The following is a 17,847-nucleotide window of genomic DNA, read 5'->3' on the forward strand; positions in this document are numbered from 1 at the left end:
TACTTCTATGGGTCAAATCACCTTATCAATCTTAGTCATAGTCTACCCATGTTCAAGGGTAATAATTAAAGGAGATAAACATAGTTAAACTGTTCGAGAACAATTATTTTGAGTAAGAAAGGAGACAAACAAACAACACTCAGCACCATAGTAAACCAAAGGTTTAACAAAGGAAGCAAGAAATATAAGAGAAACGGACGAGCCAAAGGTTTGACAAGGGAAATCACATGAACTCCCTGACGAGTTTCTCTAACATCATTGGATTAGCTCCGGTGAATTTAGCCATTTGGTCTCCGCCTTTAAAGACAAGAGTGGTCGGGAGATATTTGATGTCAAAACGTGCTGCGATCCTTGTCTCATCGTCAAAGTTGACTGTGTAGAATTTGAACTTATTCTTGTAACGCGAGTCCATTCTGTTCAGTATAGGGATCATCACACGACATGGTCCGCACCACTGGGCTGTGAACATAACCATTACTGGGAGCTTCGATTGGATCACAAGTGAATCCCATTCCGAGTAAGTGATACTGTGTACTTCATCTATCAACAGATAAACAAATCATGTTTTCACAATAGTACAATGTATTTTTTAATAATTTAACTTATAGTTGTCGTTTTTTTAATACCTTTACGCTTACCACCGGAAGAGACCAAGTTCTCATTCGACTGATGTGATGATGACACGTAAGTCTTGATCAAGGGATCAAATTCTGAACACATCCCACCGCTAAACCCTAAACACACCAAGCACGTCACTGTCACTACCAAACGGTATAGACCCCTAATTAGCTCCATCGAACTATACTTTCTGATTTCCGTATATATCTCTCAACCTGTTTCAAGTGTACGTTGCAATTTTTTTTTTTCATATACTATAGTTTTATAAGCGTCCATTGCATTAACTATCAACAGTTCATCACCACACAGCTGTGCTACATTCAATGCATATATATTATGATTATCACGTACGTTCACGTAAGTAGACCTACCGAAAAAACAAGGATCTCGCCAATTCGCCACGTTGTCACTCTTTAATCCTCTTTATGTTTCTGCCACCATTTCAGTATAGGAGATATGGCTTGTGATTATATGACTTATAGATAAAGCCATTATTGATGTGACTTGGTTTTGTTGAGTGATGTTATTATTAACATATCCTCTCATTTTATTAGCGTTTTTAAGGTTTAAAGTTTAAACTAATGACCAACCACCAAGATCTCAGATCTCTCAGACACGATGACACAGCTCAAAATATTTCTCATTATCCTAATTAAGCGTCCTTCAAAGTCAATGATATTATATAAGAACATTATAAGGCTTAAGATTACAGAAGATATGTCTAATTAACTGGTGTGGTGGAAAGAACTGAACTCAATTACATTATAAGGGTCTTCCACATTGCAGGTATATATGATATATTACTAGTTCCTGATTCGATCGATCATACAAGTCTCTGTGGGAAAACATAAAAGGAAAGGGTTCATGTAAAAATTTTGAAAGCAGGGATTTGGATTTTGTAGACTAGGACATGTTTCTTTCCCGCATTAAAGATTCAATCTTTTCGACATCATCAGGTGTATCAACTCCATGAGCTTCATGATCCACCTTTATAACCTGTAAACAACCAGTCAACCGACATGGAAATCTTACTGCCTTAGCCAAGGCTTGATTCTTTGGGATGATACACGTTTCTTTTTCCTTTAGATACTTTTATATGAGGCAAGGGTTCTGTTACCTTCATTTTGTAACCGTTCTCCAGGACTTTGAGCTGCTCGAGATCCTCTTCTTGCTGCAATGGCGTTGGTTGAAGCTCCGCATATACTTTCAGGAACTTTGAATCAAAACTCTGAGATGAAAAACGAACAAACAAACATAAACCGAGATTAGATGATAAAAAGAAAAAGTCCATTACAAGTAGGATAAGAGAAACTGGCTGCTCGGTACCTGGAGTCCAAGATGAAGCATGTATGGAAAATCTGGGTTGACTTTACCACTCCTAAACCGCAAAAAAAAAGAGCATATGAGGAAGAATAAGATAATTCATGTAACCAATACATACAAGAAAAAGGTAAGAAAAATTACTTGTTATAAGGAATCAAACCCCTCGAGAAATAGATAGCATAGCCACGGTTGTCAACCACACATTTAACTCGGTTAGGATCAACCCCGTCTTCTGGTTTCAATGGTGTCACCGCTGTGCTAAACACTGCATCGGGTGTTACCTAAAAACCACAACCATAGGAACACTATTCAACAGCTTTCAAAGGAGTTTAAACACTAGGATCATAACTCCAGTCCAAGAGGAAACATATACGATATCCAACTAAGCATTTTACGAAAACCTGAAGTGCTTTGACCACACCATCTATAATCTCAGGGTCAATGAGTGGTTCATCTCCTTGAATGTTAACAACCACATCATACTTCTTGTCCAGCTTTTCTAGAGCTTCGTTGCACCGCTCAGTGCCTACACATCACCAAAATGATACATAGATTTAGCTAGAAAACCATATTCCAAAAAACAAAAAAAAAAATACCAAAAGATTGAAGAAAACAGTGTACAGACCATTTCTACAAGACTCTGAAGTCATGATGACATCTGCACCAAATCCACGACAGCACTCCGCTATCCTTTCATCATCAGTAGCTACAACTGATTAAATTAAAAACACACAACGAAATCAGACATCTTGTAACCTCAACAATCACAATCACAATAGAATTCAAACCAAGGAAGCTTCACAGAACAGATCTTATATACAAGTAGAGATTCTGAGCCAAACAACATTACCAACGTGATCAAGCGTAGTAGCTAATTTTGTCCTCTCCCAAGTCCTCTGTTCAACAAAAGTGAGAGACAAAAAACAAAAACTTACAAACATATACAATTTACCATCATCAAAATTGCATGTATACAACAAGGCACAAAAGATTCAAACTTTATCTAGATCCAGACTGAGAGATAACGAAAGTATAAATTTTTCCAAAACAAACACACTTCAATGTGTAATCTAGTTAAACACACTAACTAAACCAGATCCGACACAACGATACTGAGATTAAAACATAGAACAGAGAGATATTGAAAATATAACTAAGGAGGAACCTGAATCATGGGTTTGCCGAGGATTTGCACGAGAGGCTTACCCTCGAATCGAGAGGAAGCGTAACGTGCGGGGATGATCCCGATGACCCGGCTCCGGAATTTTCTGGATCGACCCAGATACGAATGTGCTCCAATCGCGGCTGCAATCGCCGCTCCAGCTAAGATCCCGTGTACAATCCATGTCTTTTGAGAAGACGAAGACGATGACGATGAAGAAGAAGACATTGCCATCACTTTGCTCCGGTGAGTGTGAGAGAGAGTGACACAGAGAGAAAGAGAGAGCTTGTTCGGTTGAAAAAGCGGTGGCCGAGCCAGCGAGAAAATAACCGGTTTATTCCGGTTAAATTTAACTTTATGACCAATTTAATTCCTTACAAAGGTACAAATGTCAATTTTGCTAAAATACCTTAAATTATGGGACTGTTGTATATAAAAAAAATTGTGGAATTTAGTTGGAAAATAACTCTAGTTTTTGGTAACTAAAATTTTGTTCAATGACTTATTTAAAAGGGAAATATTTTCAGGTATAATGAAAAGAAAAATAGGTTTATCATTAAAAAAAAAATTGAAACAGTTGACTTTTTAAAATCAAATCTTCATCTTTCTTTAACAAAATGACAAAAAAAATAATCCAAATCACTACTGTATATAATTTTTTTATCAAATCCAGTTAGGATAATTTAAAACAAACAAAAAAAGTTGTTGTAAACTTTGCAAATGATAGAATCTATCAGATAGATAATAGTTTAAACATATAATAGCACTAGATAACATAAACCTGATCTATGAATTTTGAAACCAAACACTAAACTTAGAATCTACACAAATCCTCACTGCCTTATCCTAACAAACAAAAAGATTTCAGCTTTCATGACTAAAAATGTAAAGCTGATAAATTCCTTGGGTTGTCACCTGATAGTCAATATTTTGAACACAACCTTCAGGAGCTTTGTTTCTTGTTATTAAGAATCAACATGAGCTCAGAAGAAGATGTGATAAGTGTCATCAGCGTTCTTGGTCTCGCCTTATTCATCGGTCTCTGCATCTTGCTAGTTGTTCTTATCGCAACCTCAGCTATCATTGTTGTAATCTACGCCATCATCGACTGCGTTCTCAGGCCATTCTTAGGAACATGTCTCGACCTAGATCTCGAAACCGGATTACAAAGAGTCCAACCACGTGCTAGAATCGTGAGTTATCACGCAATCATCCAGAACGGACTACGGTTACCAGATTCCGCCGAGAAAGAAGGAAAAAAACGTGGGATGAAACAAAGCGCGATCGAAACCCTACTCCCGAAGTTGCTTGTCGGACAAGGCAATCATGAGGATGAAGAAGAGGAGAGGTCACTAGAATCAAGAGAATGCGCGATTTGTCTCGGTGGTTATGTCGTTAATGAAGAATGCAGAGTGTTTCCGGTTTGCAGACATATCTATCATGCGCTTTGTATTGACGCTTGGCTTAAGAATCATCTCACATGTCCTACTTGTCGTAAAGACTTACCAGAATCATGACGACAAAGCCCGAGCTTCGTTGCCTAAGCTGTACATAGATATTTTGTCTCTCTTCTTCAAGAGATCTGTAAAATTATTCAGACACATTTGCTAATGAAACATAGTCGGAAACAGAACACATTTGCCATCTGTTCCTATGTGACCATCAAATTTTCGGTTTGATTTTGGTTTTGTTCCTATGCCTATCAGATGGGAATTAGAAACTGTTACGTGTAGTTTATAGATTTTTCTCGGTTAACTCTTACAAAAAAAAAAATCTCTAACTATGTAAAATCTGAACAGAAAAATGTTAAAACCCAATTATAAAAAACATCTGTCAATTATAAAAATTAAAAAAAAAAACCACTTCTCTAAACCGGGGGAAAAGATTGTAATAAATAATATCAAAATAGTAAAAAAAAAAATGGCTAAATCTTCTACTCCATATGTTAGATCCTCTACTACTCGCACTCGCAGTCGTCACCAAGTCTTGTTCCTCGAGTCTTCAACTTGATTGATACGTTGTTGCGACTACTACTCTCACTCAACTCCTACTGTTGAAAAACGCAGCGTCCAATATTTGCTAGAAAGTCTTTGATGCTATACCAAATGCCAAAAAAGTAACAATTATCACAAAAATGATACAAAACCAGAGAAAACAAAGAAAAAAGAAAAGAAAAAAAAAAACACTCTACAAAATGATAAGAAAAATACATAGGAGACTAAGGTAGTCATCAAATTTTTATCAAGTAACTGTACATATGAGAATTACTTCTCATGTCAGTATCTCAATCATAAGAAACTAGGTGAAATAGGACCCTTTTTTTTGGGTATTTTGGCTCACCTCGATGATCTGCTTCTCTTACGGTTAGTATTATTGCTCTGATTCCTTATGTTAGCATTGAACTCAGGTGGTTTTGGTTTCTCTGCAAGCTCCTTGACTCCTAGTTTGACGAATTCATCAACCACTGTCTGCATAAAGCTAGCTACATCGGCCCTAAACTTCTTGGAGCCGCTCTGGCTAGTTTGTTCAAGGTCCTGGACTCCGCCTTTAACCATCGATCCAAGAGGAACTCCATTTTTATAAGCATTGCACGCTTTCACTATGTCGTGAGACCGGAGAAAGTAATGGCTACGAACAAACTCCTCAAAATGCTGCACATTTCATCACAACAACAGTTTTAAACCCAAATTTCGTGAAAACACACAAAAAACCTTATTTTTGCAAAAAGGTTTCATCTTTTTCTCAGATACAAATGAAGATATAGGGATGAACATAAAAAGCACTGCATTCACCACTATTTTTAAACCCAAGTTTCAGAAAAAAATCGAATCCCTGCATGGAGACAAATTATGGAGAATTTGACTAATCATTTACCGTGGGTGGTTTTCTCATGCTGTAAACCATAGTCCTCAACGACAATATGAATACGTTCTCACTGTAAACTGTAGAATGGGCCTCGCCTGATGGAGTCCCCTTGCTCCGCTCATAGCCAGGTTCATTAAAGTATGGTTTTTGATTCAAGATGAGTGCTTGGATTGAGACAAGAAGCTGTAACATTGTGGACTCCTTTGGAAGCCATTTCTCCCTCGTGCTACCGGACCAGGTACCGAGAAGACTCAAGCATACTTTACCACAATTGTACAGATTCGGGTTTATTCTAAGCCCTCCGGAATGGTAATAAACTTTCTGTCAACAAAAATTTAAACTTCCAGGGTCATTAAGGGTTTAGAAGAAAAAAGACAGAAACAAATACTTGAGAATGTTCCTGAGTGCATACTGGTGGCACTGAAGGATAGGTATCTGGGAACTGAATATCGAAAAAGAAAAGACCGTCATGGTAAGGAGTTCCCTCCGCTCCAATAATTACAGCTCTCAGAAGATCCATTCTAGATTCACAGGCTCTGACATATATTGCTTCTGTTTGCAAAAGTTGTTAAATGTAAAGAACAAATAGGTAAAAGAAAGTGTTGCAAGCATTGATCTGCATAGTGTATAAACCAACCTGGCAAATCTTTCTCAAGAATCTTCCAATCTTCTTGAACCTTTTTGACCCAATTCTTCGAGTGCTGATAAGATAAAAGAGAGGCGGCGGGTAAAATTTACAGTAATTGAAAATGAAAGAAAGATTAAGGAAACAACCCCGGAGATAATAAAATTATCATCACCTGCTTTGAAGTTTTCCCCTTAGAAGCATAGTGATGATCTGAGAAATCATCAACGGTCTCAAATCTTTTAAAATCTCGCAGAAAATCTTGCTTAGCTTTCCCAACATTGTTAGAATTCTCAACTGAAGAAGTAAACCCAGCCGCTATAGGCTGAAAAGAACTAGCAGGAGCATCATATCTAAAAGAGTTTGGAGTAGGATTAGGGACCATCACTACACCAGGAGTCTGAGGTTGGACCACAGAAAACGATGCAGAAGGATAGGTAGCCTGATTGTGCTGTGGCAAAAACGAACCAGAAGAATAGATAGTCTGATTGTGTTGAGGTAAAAAGGAACCAGAAGAATAATCCCATGATTGAGGAACAGTAGCAGCTGGCAGATATGAGTTTCCAGTCTCTTTCATCGATTGACTTCTCAAAATGCTTCCACTTGATTTCCCTGTTCCATTACTGCTAGAATGTAAACCCCAAGGTACCATGACCTCTGCACCAGCTGGGACATTCTTAGGATCAAGAACGTCTTGAAACATTGAGTAGTCATCAACATCAATTGGTTGATTAGCTACTTTACCAAAAGGGTTATTATGACCATAATAGTCTTGGAACGTCTTTACGTTAAGCGGCGGATGATGAGATTGAACGTTGTTGTAAGAAACGGAGTCAACTTGTATTGCCTTCCCTTTGTTCTTCGTATCAACAACATTGTTATTATTATTAAAAATACCACCACCACTGCGGAATTCATAACTTTCCACATCAATCACTTCAGGAAAAGCCTACAACAAGATAAAGCAGCAACCTTTACAATCAACTACGACTGACAAAACAAGTGACAATTATCCAAAACATTCACAAGAAACGACACCAAAGCTTTTGATTTCACATAACCTAAAGCTGATCTCTTTCAAATTTAGAAAAACAGTAAGAACACAATCAATACGAATCATCAAGAACAAAGCCATCAGTTCGATAAACAGTAGAAGCATTAGTAAACGTGGGCAAAGAACGAACCAAAACCCTAAATCAAAATACAAAACCCTAACACACCAAGATGATCATCACGCATCAACGATAACACGAAGAGAAACAAAACCCTGCACAGAGAAACAGGGCCATTGAAAAAAAGATAAAAAAAAAAAAAATCGAACCTTTCTGGGTTTACGAGTCCTCGAGCCAGAAGCGATCAGAGGAGGAGGGATCTCCACAACGTCGGGCTCCATTGACGAAATTCCCAAAGTTTGATTCTTTCTTTTGTGAACCAAAAAAAAACCCAAAACAGTGATTTTTAATAGAAAAAGATTTATGCGTCGAGATTATAGGAGAGAAGGAGAGAAAGGGTTTTATAAAGTACCTCACTTCACAATTCGCGCCAGAGTGTACATATTAACATACACACACACCCAAAGGTCCCAAACACAACAGTGAGATACTCAATCGCTTGGAACACTCTTTTTAAACAAACAAGCCAAACTCCACAAAACCTTTCTCTTCACAAAATCTTAATTAAATTATCTTTTTAATTAAGTCAATGAGTAAACCAGAAAAAGGGGTCTCTGCTTTTGATGACGTGGCATAATCGACGGTGCTGATAGGAAGTTAGGAACAATGTTAGGTATTTTACAGCCGTTGGATATGAGGATCGGGTTTATTATGATTAATCCGACGGTTAGAAAAAGGGAAGAAGATATAAGAAAATCTTGTAGCAAGATTACATTAACTAAAATAATGTATGTAGTAATTGATTTTATTAATTCAGTGATAAAGATTAAGGAAAATCTTGTAACAAGATTACCTTACTCTTATATTCGCACATTAATAGAAATAAATGTTTTTTTTATTTATTTCAGTGATAAAGTTGAGATAAATAATGCAATAGCATGTTGACCAGCAAAATATGAAAATATATACTATGAAAATTTATCGCTGATAGGAGTTAAAAAATCGATTTTCTTGAATTTTTTCTTTTGACCAATCAAGCCATTTTATTGCTCTGATTTATTTTGGTGATAAAGTTGGATTATACAATGAATGAAGTGGGATATATTAAAAAAAATCACAAATATTTGAGTGTGGTGTTTTTTTTTGGGCCAATGTGACCTTTTTGGGTTGCTCTGTTTATTACATGATGATGACTGTTGTGTAAATTCTCAACAAAAAAAAAAACAATCAACAATCTATGTTACTTTCGATTACTGAAACTAATCTTTTAATCAAACACTCTCTCAAACTTTGAAACCCTCGGATCGAAGACACAAAATATGAGCTTCGATCCATTTCGTGCAAGCGGATTCGCCGTGTTCTACAATGCACTCATCTCTTAGCTTCTTTGTATCGGGGCAAGCACAACATATCCTCTTCTTTGGTTTTGTCTCCGCGATAACCACCACATCCTTATTTGGCTGGTCCAAGGAACACGCACCGTCTTGTACTTGTGAACCAATCATCCCTATCATCACATTCTCAGAATGTTACGCCAGGAAAACTCAAAACCACATTCAACAATAACAAGGTAAAACGTCGGCTAGCATTTAATGCTTAGATCAAGACATGACTACAAGTATGAAACATTGATCATTTGAAAGCTCTTTAAGATCAATCGATAAATTAGAAACAAGAACAAGTAGCTAAGCTTTGATGCTTAAGCAAAAGAGTGAATAATTCTTCAAAATACCTTTTTTATTAGTTACTGATTAGTGATTAATAAACTCACATAATCTTATCTCAAACACATAAACTGATATAAACCACAATGAACTGAATCCTCTTCCAAAAGTTAAACTTATAAACTGGTATTTAAACCACAATGCGAAAGAGAGACAAACCTTCTTGATAAACACGGCAAGATCCAAAACTATCTTACTTGGTTGTACTAAAAAAACAAACTTTATATGAATCTGCTTAAAAGAAACATTTTTCTCATCAGCCACAACTGAATTAGGTAAATAAACTTAAAACCCTAAACCCCAAATCACAAAATCTCATCCCTTATTGAAACAATCTCATCAAATACCAAATCATAAGACGATTTAGGCAACATTCCAATCCGATTGAACAACCAATCAAACAAACAAAGGATTAACACATAATTCAGATAGAAAAAGAAAGAAAAACAAAAAAAAACCGATAAATTCATAAGCACAATCATAAGATTCTCAGATTGGAAAAAAGACAAGAAAAAGGAGCTTTAGAGATTAACGAAAGAACTGACCTTTTGATCGGCTTGACGTAGAAAGGGTCGAGAAACGGAGAACAAGAACCTTGACTCTTGAGAGAGACAACAAAAAACAACAAAAAAAAACAAAACGCTAAAGAAGGAAGAAGAACAACAAGAGAGGAGGAAATGTAGAAGACATTACCTAATGGGCTTTAAATGGGCTACATCAGGCCCATTTAGCAATTTTTTCACAAAAGTGACAAAAGTAAAACAAGTTTGTATATAATTAATTGTCTTCCCATACACTGAATTAAACCAAAATTAAAAAAAAAAAATCTCAGATTCTTATTTTACAATGAGCTGAATGATGGATTTACCAAATATAGAATCTACATTGGAAACTGAATTATTTTTTCTAATTCATGATCTTCTGATATCTATGATTTTGTTTGAATCTGATCTTGTCTGAATCTATTATAAGCTTTTTTCACACTTCCTCTTTAATCAAATCTGAGGATCCAAGACTGTATAATAATATAACATTGTAATTTTCTGCTTATCCCACAAGTATTTTTAAAAGAAAAGAAAAAAAAAAAAAATCAAAAACATTAATCATACTTATCTCTCCATGAATAAACAAGGAAAAAAACCCAAGAAATAGCCAAAGCAATGTCTCCAAGAGCTTGTTTAGGCCATTCATAAGCAAGAACTTCAATTTTCCACTCGAACAAAACCCTCCACATTGCCATCAACACGTATAGAACCACAGAGCCACGAGCGAAGAAGCTATGGAAGTCTCTGTCTTTCACAAAAGAAACCATGAACAGAACCAAACCGATTGCGAAGAGAAGCAAACCAGAGAAGGACTGAGAAATCTGTATGAGCAGCTCATCGTGTGGCGTCGATCCTTTGAGTTTGCTAGCAATCTCACTCCCTGGTCCAAAGATTGAAGCTTTATCTGTGTAGAACATCATTAAGGTTCCGCTAGTAAGCGCAATTACAGAATGGAGTATACAGATTACACGGAACAGAGATGGATTCATCGAATTTGCTGTTGTCATGAAAAAATAAAGGAAGAGACTTTTTGATTTGTATCTGAGTTTTTTTTTTTTTTTCACAAACCCATTTATGTAAACAAAGAGCAGATTGTGAATCAAAAACTTTTTAAAAAAAAAGAAGATCTTTTTTAAGGGTGAAAAAAGGGAAGTTTTGGTTCACGGGTTTATTGTGGAAAGAGCTAGATACTAGTTTGGGAAAGCAATGAAGAAGCCATGTATGTAGGGGGGGGGGGGGGGGGGGGGGGGGGAAGAGGAGAGGAAAGGTAAGGTATGGGGGGGACTTTGGCTTTTGTGTAGAAGAGGAGATGATCTGATTTAGGGATTTGGACTTTGATAGATTCCATGATTTTTTATTTCTTTTAATCTTTTACTTAATTTTTGTTTTTGGGTTTAATTGTGTGTGGGTCACTCTTCTAGAAAAGAAAAGCTTTAGACAATTTCAATCCCCACGTCCCAACTAATTTATATTAATTATATAATTAATCAGAGAATTTTTATATAAGAGAAAAGATTTGGGTTGCAAAATTTATACTATTATTCATTTTTCTTTTCTAAATGAAATTTTGAGGTGGAGATATAATTGAAAGATTCCAGGCAAAAATACAAAAGTAGAATAATTGAAAGTAGTAACTAATCTTTGTAGGGTCGAAGAACCCCATCGTCATGGTCATTGACAAAGTTTCTGGAGCTATATGTTAATTATGTATACTAGTATTTTATTTTGGATTTGGAATTTTTGTAAATATCTTCTCCTTTCTATTCAAAGATATTTTTTTGTGAATTAGGAAAATAAAAATGTCATAACCCAATGTTATAAGATTATAGAGGGTGATCTAGTTGGACTATTAAAACTATAAGATTGTTTATGGACTGTGTAGTTGTAATTTTTTTTGATGATTTAATTGCTATGATAAAGGAACACATAATTGATAAATATAAAATTTCTGTTAAATACTTCATTTAAAAGAAAATTGTTTCCTTTCATATCAACTATTTTGTAGTTTTTTTTATTAATTCCCTCCATAATTTCATATTTTCATGGTTTCGAAAAACTGATCTCTTGTTTTTTTTAAAAAAAAAGATTTTTAGCAGTTTACAAGTTACAACTTACAACAAATAAAACATAGAATTCTTTTTATGTTTTTTTTTGTAAATTCTAATTCCCTACCTATAGTATATCAAAAGATTATTAGTACTAGATAATATCCCGCTCAAATGCGTGGATTGTTGTATAAAAGAATATATTAACTAATTTAAATTTATTTGATAATCATATAAAAAAAACTTAACAAATTAATTTAAATGTCATTAACATTTTTGACACTTTTATTTATTCAAATCATACAATATCAAAATATATAGCTTATTTAAATATAATCATACATACATTATACATATCTCTTAAAGTTATTTATTTTTTATTGTTCAACTTTGATAATAATTTTTATTAGTATTTTTAAGCATTTGAGGTAATAAAATATTATTAATAATAAAAACGAAATTTTACTATGTGATTTAAATATATAATTTAAGTTTTTCATATAAACTAACACATAACCTAAAGTATTTAATAATTAATAGCTAAACTATTTTGAAAGTAAAAAATACATATTTCCTATAAAATTATATGAAGTGCATTCAAAGTTTTAAAATACGATAAAGAAATCTTTTTTATATTCCCCTTAATTTAAGAATCTTAAATTAAGATATATTGCTAGGTTTAGTTATAATTTTTAATTCTTGTAATTAAAAGCTAGATAGAAAATAAAAAATCAATTTGTTTTTTTTATATAGAAAATCTTTAAAGTACATATTTGGATTAAATAAAAAATAGTGATTTTTATATCATTATATGTTGAATCACAAACTGAATCTAATGATTATTATTCTAAAATAAATGTATTACAATTTTGTTGGATGTAAGTGAGAGTTAAGAAAATTTGATTTGATAATTATATTACAGTTTTTTTATATTCCCCTTAATTTAATTTATATTGCTAGGATTAGTTCAATCTTTCATCCTTGTAGTAAAACCTAGAAAGAAAATAAATACCAAATTGCTTTTTTCTATAGCAAAATCCTTAAAGTGCATATTTGAATTAAATTTAAAAATTATGACTTTTATATAATTATATGTTGAATCACATACGAAATATAATGATGAGTATTCTAAAATATATTTATTACAATTTTGTTGGAGGTAAGAGAGAGGTAAAAAAAATTGATTTGATAATTATATTACAAAAGTTTCCTTCATGAGAACATTTCAAATTTTAAGAATAAAATAAATATACATTAATTTGTAAGAACTAATCAAACATCTAAAGTAAAGACTTAAGATGTTTTCTGTAGCTTGATTCCCTTATTATGAGATGGTTATAACCAAAATATTATTATGGTCATCAAAAATTTATTATACATATTAGAATACATATGTATGCTAAATCAAAATAATATAAGAAAACAAAGAAGAAAAGGAGAAGTACATAAAACAAAGAAACAATAAAATTCAAAACAATGTAAAATATATAGTAAACAAAAAATATAATCAAACTCTTATTTGGGTTTGCAAGAACATTATAAAAAAACAAAGAAAATATTTAGGATTTGGGATATGGTGGAAGAGGATGTGAGAATGGTTATTTATAGGATAAAAAGTGATGGAAGTTACATTTCTAAAATAATTAAATTAGAAAAAGTTACAATTATAATTAATAGTGTGTTTAAATGAAAATGAATGAAGGAGAAAAAGTCAATTCACAATTTATGTAATTTCCGTTATAATTCAGTAGTAAAAAATGAATTTAAAGTATGCATTAATGTATATAATAAAATGTCTTGGCTAACTAAAAATGAATATTTAATTTTTAAAATTAAATGTCAAATGGACCAATAGAAGGAATAGAAATATCTAATTCTCAAATAAACTTGATTTTTTTTTTTGTTAAAACCAACATATGTGCATTTTAATTTAACTATGGAAATTTAAAAAATAAATATGAATAGATTAGAAAGGCAAGAAATATAAAAGAAATATTTTATTTTTATATGAATAAAATAAAAATTGTAAACTATGTTAAATATATATAATACTTTCTAAATTAAAATATATAATCAAACTTTTACAACACATATGAGATATAACAACATTTGATATTGGTGGGGGAGGAGGAGATTTTATTTTTAATTATAATTTTATTTTAATGTGTGAGTTAAATGTATTGTATTGATTGGTTTTAAATATTATTTAAAGCAATTAAACAATTAGAAAGTTAATAAAAATATTAAAAGACATTAAATAAAAATTAACCAATAAAGAGAGAATCAGAATCAAAACCTTACTTTTATGTATATATGAGTATAGAGTATAGATACAGAATTGTAGACTTGTAGTAATTAATGCCAAGTGGAAAAGACTCCATCAGTTACTACTGACAAGCAGGCCCACTTCAACGTTAATAATTATCCATAGCCGACAAAACAAGTGTCCACCGGTTTACATTTCTACCGGTTGAAACATTTCGGTTTAACATTAATGTTGTTTACTATTACTAACCGATGAACAAGAGTATAAAATTTGCTGCTTCTACTAAACACGAACGTAAAGAAACAATAACAATGGTTGAAGAAAAATTACAGTATACGGCCAAAGATGTATATGTATCAGTAAATTGTTAATTAGAGGGCAAAATTTCAAAACACACGAGATTCGTTTCTTCTAACTACTTTGAACTGTAATAATCAAATAAGAACAAAAATATTGCAAGAAGAAGGAAAAATGTGGAATCTCTTTTATCTCTATCTCATATTTCTTCCACCAGCTGAAACTTTCCGGTGACGCCTTTTTCCACGTTGTCCGGGGGTCTTCTTCCCTGTTGTGGCTTTACCAGCAACTAATGTTCCGCGTGGCAAAGCCGGTGGCTCTGGAAGAACCCTCGAAGAAGGTCGAGGAGGTCTCATGTTCATCAAAACGTCTCTATGATAAACCTATCATCAAGAGAAAGAAGAAGAATAAGAAAAGTATCAGTCTTTTTGTTTTTTCTCACACAACAAACCAACTCTTAAACCGAAACAAGTGTTAGTTTTCTCTGCTTGCTTCTTTTACCTGTTTCACAAAGTTGCGTCTTTCACAGTCCAAGAACATATTGATGCTCCAATCAACTTTTTCTCTTATCTTGTCTCTTGCAATTGCAAAGCTTATTTGATCTCTGGATGTAAACCGATCTACTTCGTTGAACCAAACACACGTGAAAAGGTTTGTGATCGGTATGTGTTCTCTTATGATTGTACACCCTTCAGGAACATCTGCCAAAAGACTCAATTGAGCTAAAAAGAGAGAATGAAAATTGGGAAATTTCAATATCTTCATATGCTTAAAAATACATACCACTTGTTATTGGAAGCTTAGCCTCGGAATAAGGTGTTAGACCTTCCTTCTTGTAGAACTCTATTTGGTAATCAATTGAGGCATTGTCGTACTTTCTTGCGGCTTTATTAGCCTCGGCCTCTACAAACACATCAAAACGTCGGTAATGTCTCGAAATTGCGAAACTAGAATTCGTTCTCCACAAGAACCTAAACATTCAGAAGACAAATAAAAGTTAACAGATTTGGCCTGGACATACAATTTCAAGCAAGAGAGAACTGAATATATCTACCTTTCAAGGATTTGATATGGATCAACAACAAGCTGGAGCTTCGCATCAACCCATATAGAGTACCGGACATTTGGGAATAATCTATGCAATAGAAGCTTTGGAACCTGTAAAAATGCATCATCATATTTTTAACACAGGGAAACAAACAAATCTTAGCTACTATTAATTCTCTCATATCTTTAAACCTTTCCATTACGCCGTGCATCAGTATAAGGGACATTATGTACAACAATGATCCTCCACAATCCCTCTCTCTTGTTATCTTCTGTATAACTCGACGTGTTCTTAAGGTATAAATGTGTTTCTTCATCAACAAACATGTAGAATGGGATGTTACTCCTCGCCATTTCACTGATGTTCACAGGTTCTTGTATTATGTCATACTTTCCTGAGAAAAAAAAGATTGGAACTTTGTAAGAAGGGCAAAGATATCCAAACTATAGATGTCACACAGCAAAATTCTCTTTTAAGCAAATTACCAAATATCGCTGAGGCAACAATCACATCATGGAACTGGTCCAACTCATGAAGAATATCCTCATCGATGTCAAAACCAGTTTGATGACCAGGTTTTGTTCCATTAACAAATCTGCAGAAACAAACACAGGAATCAGAAAAGCAAAGCTCCGTGACTGAAGAAGAAAACCATGGAGTTAAAACCTAGAAGCTTACCCGCAATGCACTGTCATGGACTCTTTTATGTCAAAGGAATTGGTCCTATCCTCAAGAGAAGGATAACCTCCAAAATCAGAGCCTCCTTGACTTTCTTCATGCTTTACAGGATTCTCGTCACGGATAAATGTCAAATTCTTGAGCACAGGAGATTCAAAGGGAAGCTTTGGCATATGCGCTAAGGCCTCTTCTGGAGGTAGATAGCATACCGGACACGCTGAAGAAACAAAAAATGGAGGAGGTAAAAAGCAAGTTCTTTGAGGATCAGAGCAAAACACTAATGGAATTGAAGAAAGAGCTTACGTCGTGGCCCAGGCCTTCTCATTCCAGGTGGAGGAGGAGGAGGAAATGAAAAACTATCGCATGGATGGTGATGCGTTGAAGGTAAGGACGGAGGAGGATGGTTGATGTCTACATCACTTCCTCCAATGCCATTCCGCATAAAAGAATCTCTAATATGATCATTATTAGAGTTCTCTGTATAGAAAGAAGTCAATTCTCTACTTACTGGAGTTTGGCTGCTTCCAAAATCCATCGTCTGAATACTCTGATGAATATTTGGACTATTGCTCTCTGTTGTATCACAATGTAGGGCATTACAAACAGATTCCAGTAGCTAACAAAAACCAAACTAGATTGAAGACATCAAAATCTTGAGAAATTATTACCTTTGTTGATAGTGTAAGAACCCAATACAAAGACAACAAACGCAAGGCTAAGAAGGAGAAGCATTGCAACTCGTCGACGACCTAAGTACCAGCAACATAAGAAGGAGAGAGACCTTTCCTTCTCTTTAGAATTTGAAGTGAGCATTGTGAAGAAACAAGAAGACAAAGGCTCAAAAGCTCAAGGTTTGAGTACGTGCAATGAGCCATAACTCTGAAACCCAAAGGAGATTGACAGTCATTGTCTCTTAAACCCTCTAGATCGAACTCACATATCGAAACACTTTCTCAGTCAGGTCCACCCAAACAAAATTACAAACCTAAACAAAAAACATAACCAAAACCAGGATTCAATTCCATGTGAATTACAGAAGAAGAAGAAGAACAGAATCAATTGACAAAAAAGGTTTGAACTTTACCAGCACAAGTATCGATTTTGATTCGAATCCGACCGATTGTGAAATTCTGGCCTGCATTGGCATCAAAAAGGATCAAACTTTAATCACATCTCGATCCAATCCAAACTTTTAACACACTCATTGGCCACAGGGGCAAGTACCCATCATTAGAGATTCGTGAATTAAACAGTACCCACAAATCTAAATCTAGCCCCAGATACGAAAAAAGGAGAATTTTTTGCATAAGAGATACCTACAGATTCGGGGGATAAAGATATTACCTTTTTGGATGAATACAGTTTATGTTCCAAATTCGTATCTGGATTTTACAAAACAAAACAAAAAAAATCAATGATTAGTTTTGTGAATGCGTCGCCAAAGTTTTGGATTTGGAGGGGGGTAAAAACATTTAGTGCATGTTTTGGATTTGTCAACGATTTAGTGTATTTTTTTCTTCTACGTTACTTTTGAGGGTT

The 17,847-nt window shown here is 34.1% G+C and overlaps 5 protein-coding genes and 2 pseudogenes across 9 annotated transcripts; 1 reads left to right on the forward strand and 6 right to left on the reverse strand.

Annotated features, from left to right (window-relative positions):
- Positions 1 to 81: 81 nt before the first annotated feature.
- On the reverse strand, positions 82 to 907 carry LOC104778230 (uncharacterized). 2 transcript variants are annotated; one of them, XM_010502624.3, is made up of 2 exons: positions 627 to 907; positions 82 to 540 (listed from the first exon to the last, which is right to left on the reverse strand). In XM_010502624.3, exons 1-2 carry the CDS (start codon positions 793 to 795, stop codon positions 224 to 226), a joined length of 486 nt encoding a protein of 161 aa, XP_010500926.2. In that variant the 5' UTR covers positions 796 to 907; the 3' UTR covers positions 82 to 223. The 2 variants fall into 2 exon arrangements, with proteins under 2 accessions (XP_010500926.2, XP_019099511.1); XM_019243966.2 differs by having other exon boundaries at positions 639 to 867.
- Positions 908 to 1,280: 373 nt separating this feature from the next.
- LOC104778231 (3-deoxy-manno-octulosonate cytidylyltransferase, mitochondrial) lies at positions 1,281 to 4,500 on the reverse strand. The gene is made up of 8 exons (XM_010502625.3): positions 3,107 to 4,500; positions 2,792 to 2,837; positions 2,567 to 2,653; positions 2,343 to 2,467; positions 2,083 to 2,222; positions 1,945 to 1,996; positions 1,736 to 1,846; positions 1,281 to 1,614 (listed from the first exon to the last, which is right to left on the reverse strand). The coding sequence occupies exons 1-8, from the start codon at positions 3,335 to 3,337 to the stop codon at positions 1,522 to 1,524; spliced, it is 885 nt and encodes a 294-aa protein (XP_010500927.1). The 5' UTR covers positions 3,338 to 4,500; the 3' UTR covers positions 1,281 to 1,521.
- Positions 3,996 to 4,727, forward strand: LOC104778232 (putative RING-H2 finger protein ATL19 pseudogene; annotated as a pseudogene).
- Positions 4,728 to 4,816: 89 nt separating this feature from the next.
- LOC104778233 (putative ubiquitin-conjugating enzyme E2 38) lies at positions 4,817 to 8,271 on the reverse strand. 2 transcript variants are annotated; one of them, XM_087507051.1, is made up of 8 exons: positions 8,118 to 8,271; positions 7,915 to 8,014; positions 6,769 to 7,542; positions 6,606 to 6,669; positions 6,381 to 6,520; positions 5,978 to 6,289; positions 5,444 to 5,754; positions 4,817 to 5,199 (listed from the first exon to the last, which is right to left on the reverse strand). In XM_087507051.1, the coding sequence occupies exons 2-8, from the start codon at positions 7,984 to 7,986 to the stop codon at positions 5,151 to 5,153; spliced, it is 1,722 nt and encodes a 573-aa protein (XP_087363177.1). In that variant the 5' UTR covers positions 7,987 to 8,014; positions 8,118 to 8,271; the 3' UTR covers positions 4,817 to 5,150. The 2 variants fall into 2 exon arrangements, with proteins under 2 accessions (XP_087363177.1, XP_087363178.1); XM_087507052.1 differs by lacking the exon at positions 4,817 to 5,199 and having other exon boundaries at positions 5,440 to 5,754; positions 8,118 to 8,267.
- Positions 8,272 to 8,791: 520 nt separating this feature from the next.
- On the reverse strand, positions 8,792 to 9,210 carry LOC147947848 (cytochrome c oxidase copper chaperone 2 pseudogene; annotated as a pseudogene). Its single transcript, XR_015594590.1, has one exon. The product of XR_015594590.1 is annotated as a cytochrome c oxidase copper chaperone 2 pseudogene (transcript).
- LOC104778234 (uncharacterized) lies at positions 8,792 to 11,127 on the reverse strand. Its single transcript, XM_010502628.2, has 2 exons — positions 9,975 to 11,127; positions 8,792 to 9,212 (listed from the first exon to the last, which is right to left on the reverse strand). The coding sequence occupies exon 1, from the start codon at positions 10,979 to 10,981 to the stop codon at positions 10,529 to 10,531; it is 453 nt and encodes a 150-aa protein (XP_010500930.2). The 5' UTR covers positions 10,982 to 11,127; the 3' UTR covers positions 8,792 to 9,212; positions 9,975 to 10,528.
- Positions 11,128 to 14,597: 3,470 nt separating this feature from the next.
- On the reverse strand, positions 14,598 to 17,847 carry LOC104778236 (putative hexosyltransferase MUCI70). 2 transcript variants are annotated; one of them, XM_010502631.3, is made up of 11 exons: positions 17,653 to 17,847; positions 17,393 to 17,443; positions 16,977 to 17,293; positions 16,612 to 16,881; positions 16,309 to 16,525; positions 16,116 to 16,225; positions 15,822 to 16,024; positions 15,637 to 15,740; positions 15,366 to 15,553; positions 15,084 to 15,283; positions 14,598 to 14,965 (listed from the first exon to the last, which is right to left on the reverse strand). In XM_010502631.3, the coding sequence occupies exons 3-11, from the start codon at positions 17,119 to 17,121 to the stop codon at positions 14,777 to 14,779; spliced, it is 1,626 nt and encodes a 541-aa protein (XP_010500933.2). In that variant the 5' UTR covers positions 17,122 to 17,293; positions 17,393 to 17,443; positions 17,653 to 17,847; the 3' UTR covers positions 14,598 to 14,776. The 2 variants fall into 2 exon arrangements, with proteins under 2 accessions (XP_010500933.2, XP_087363179.1); XM_087507053.1 differs by lacking the exon at positions 17,653 to 17,847 and adding an exon at positions 17,533 to 17,641.

Source organism: Camelina sativa, chromosome 3 (genome assembly GCF_030686135.1).
Source record: "Camelina sativa cultivar CO46 ecotype springtype chromosome 3, ASM3068613v1".
Taxonomy (NCBI): domain Eukaryota; kingdom Viridiplantae; phylum Streptophyta; class Magnoliopsida; order Brassicales; family Brassicaceae; genus Camelina; species Camelina sativa.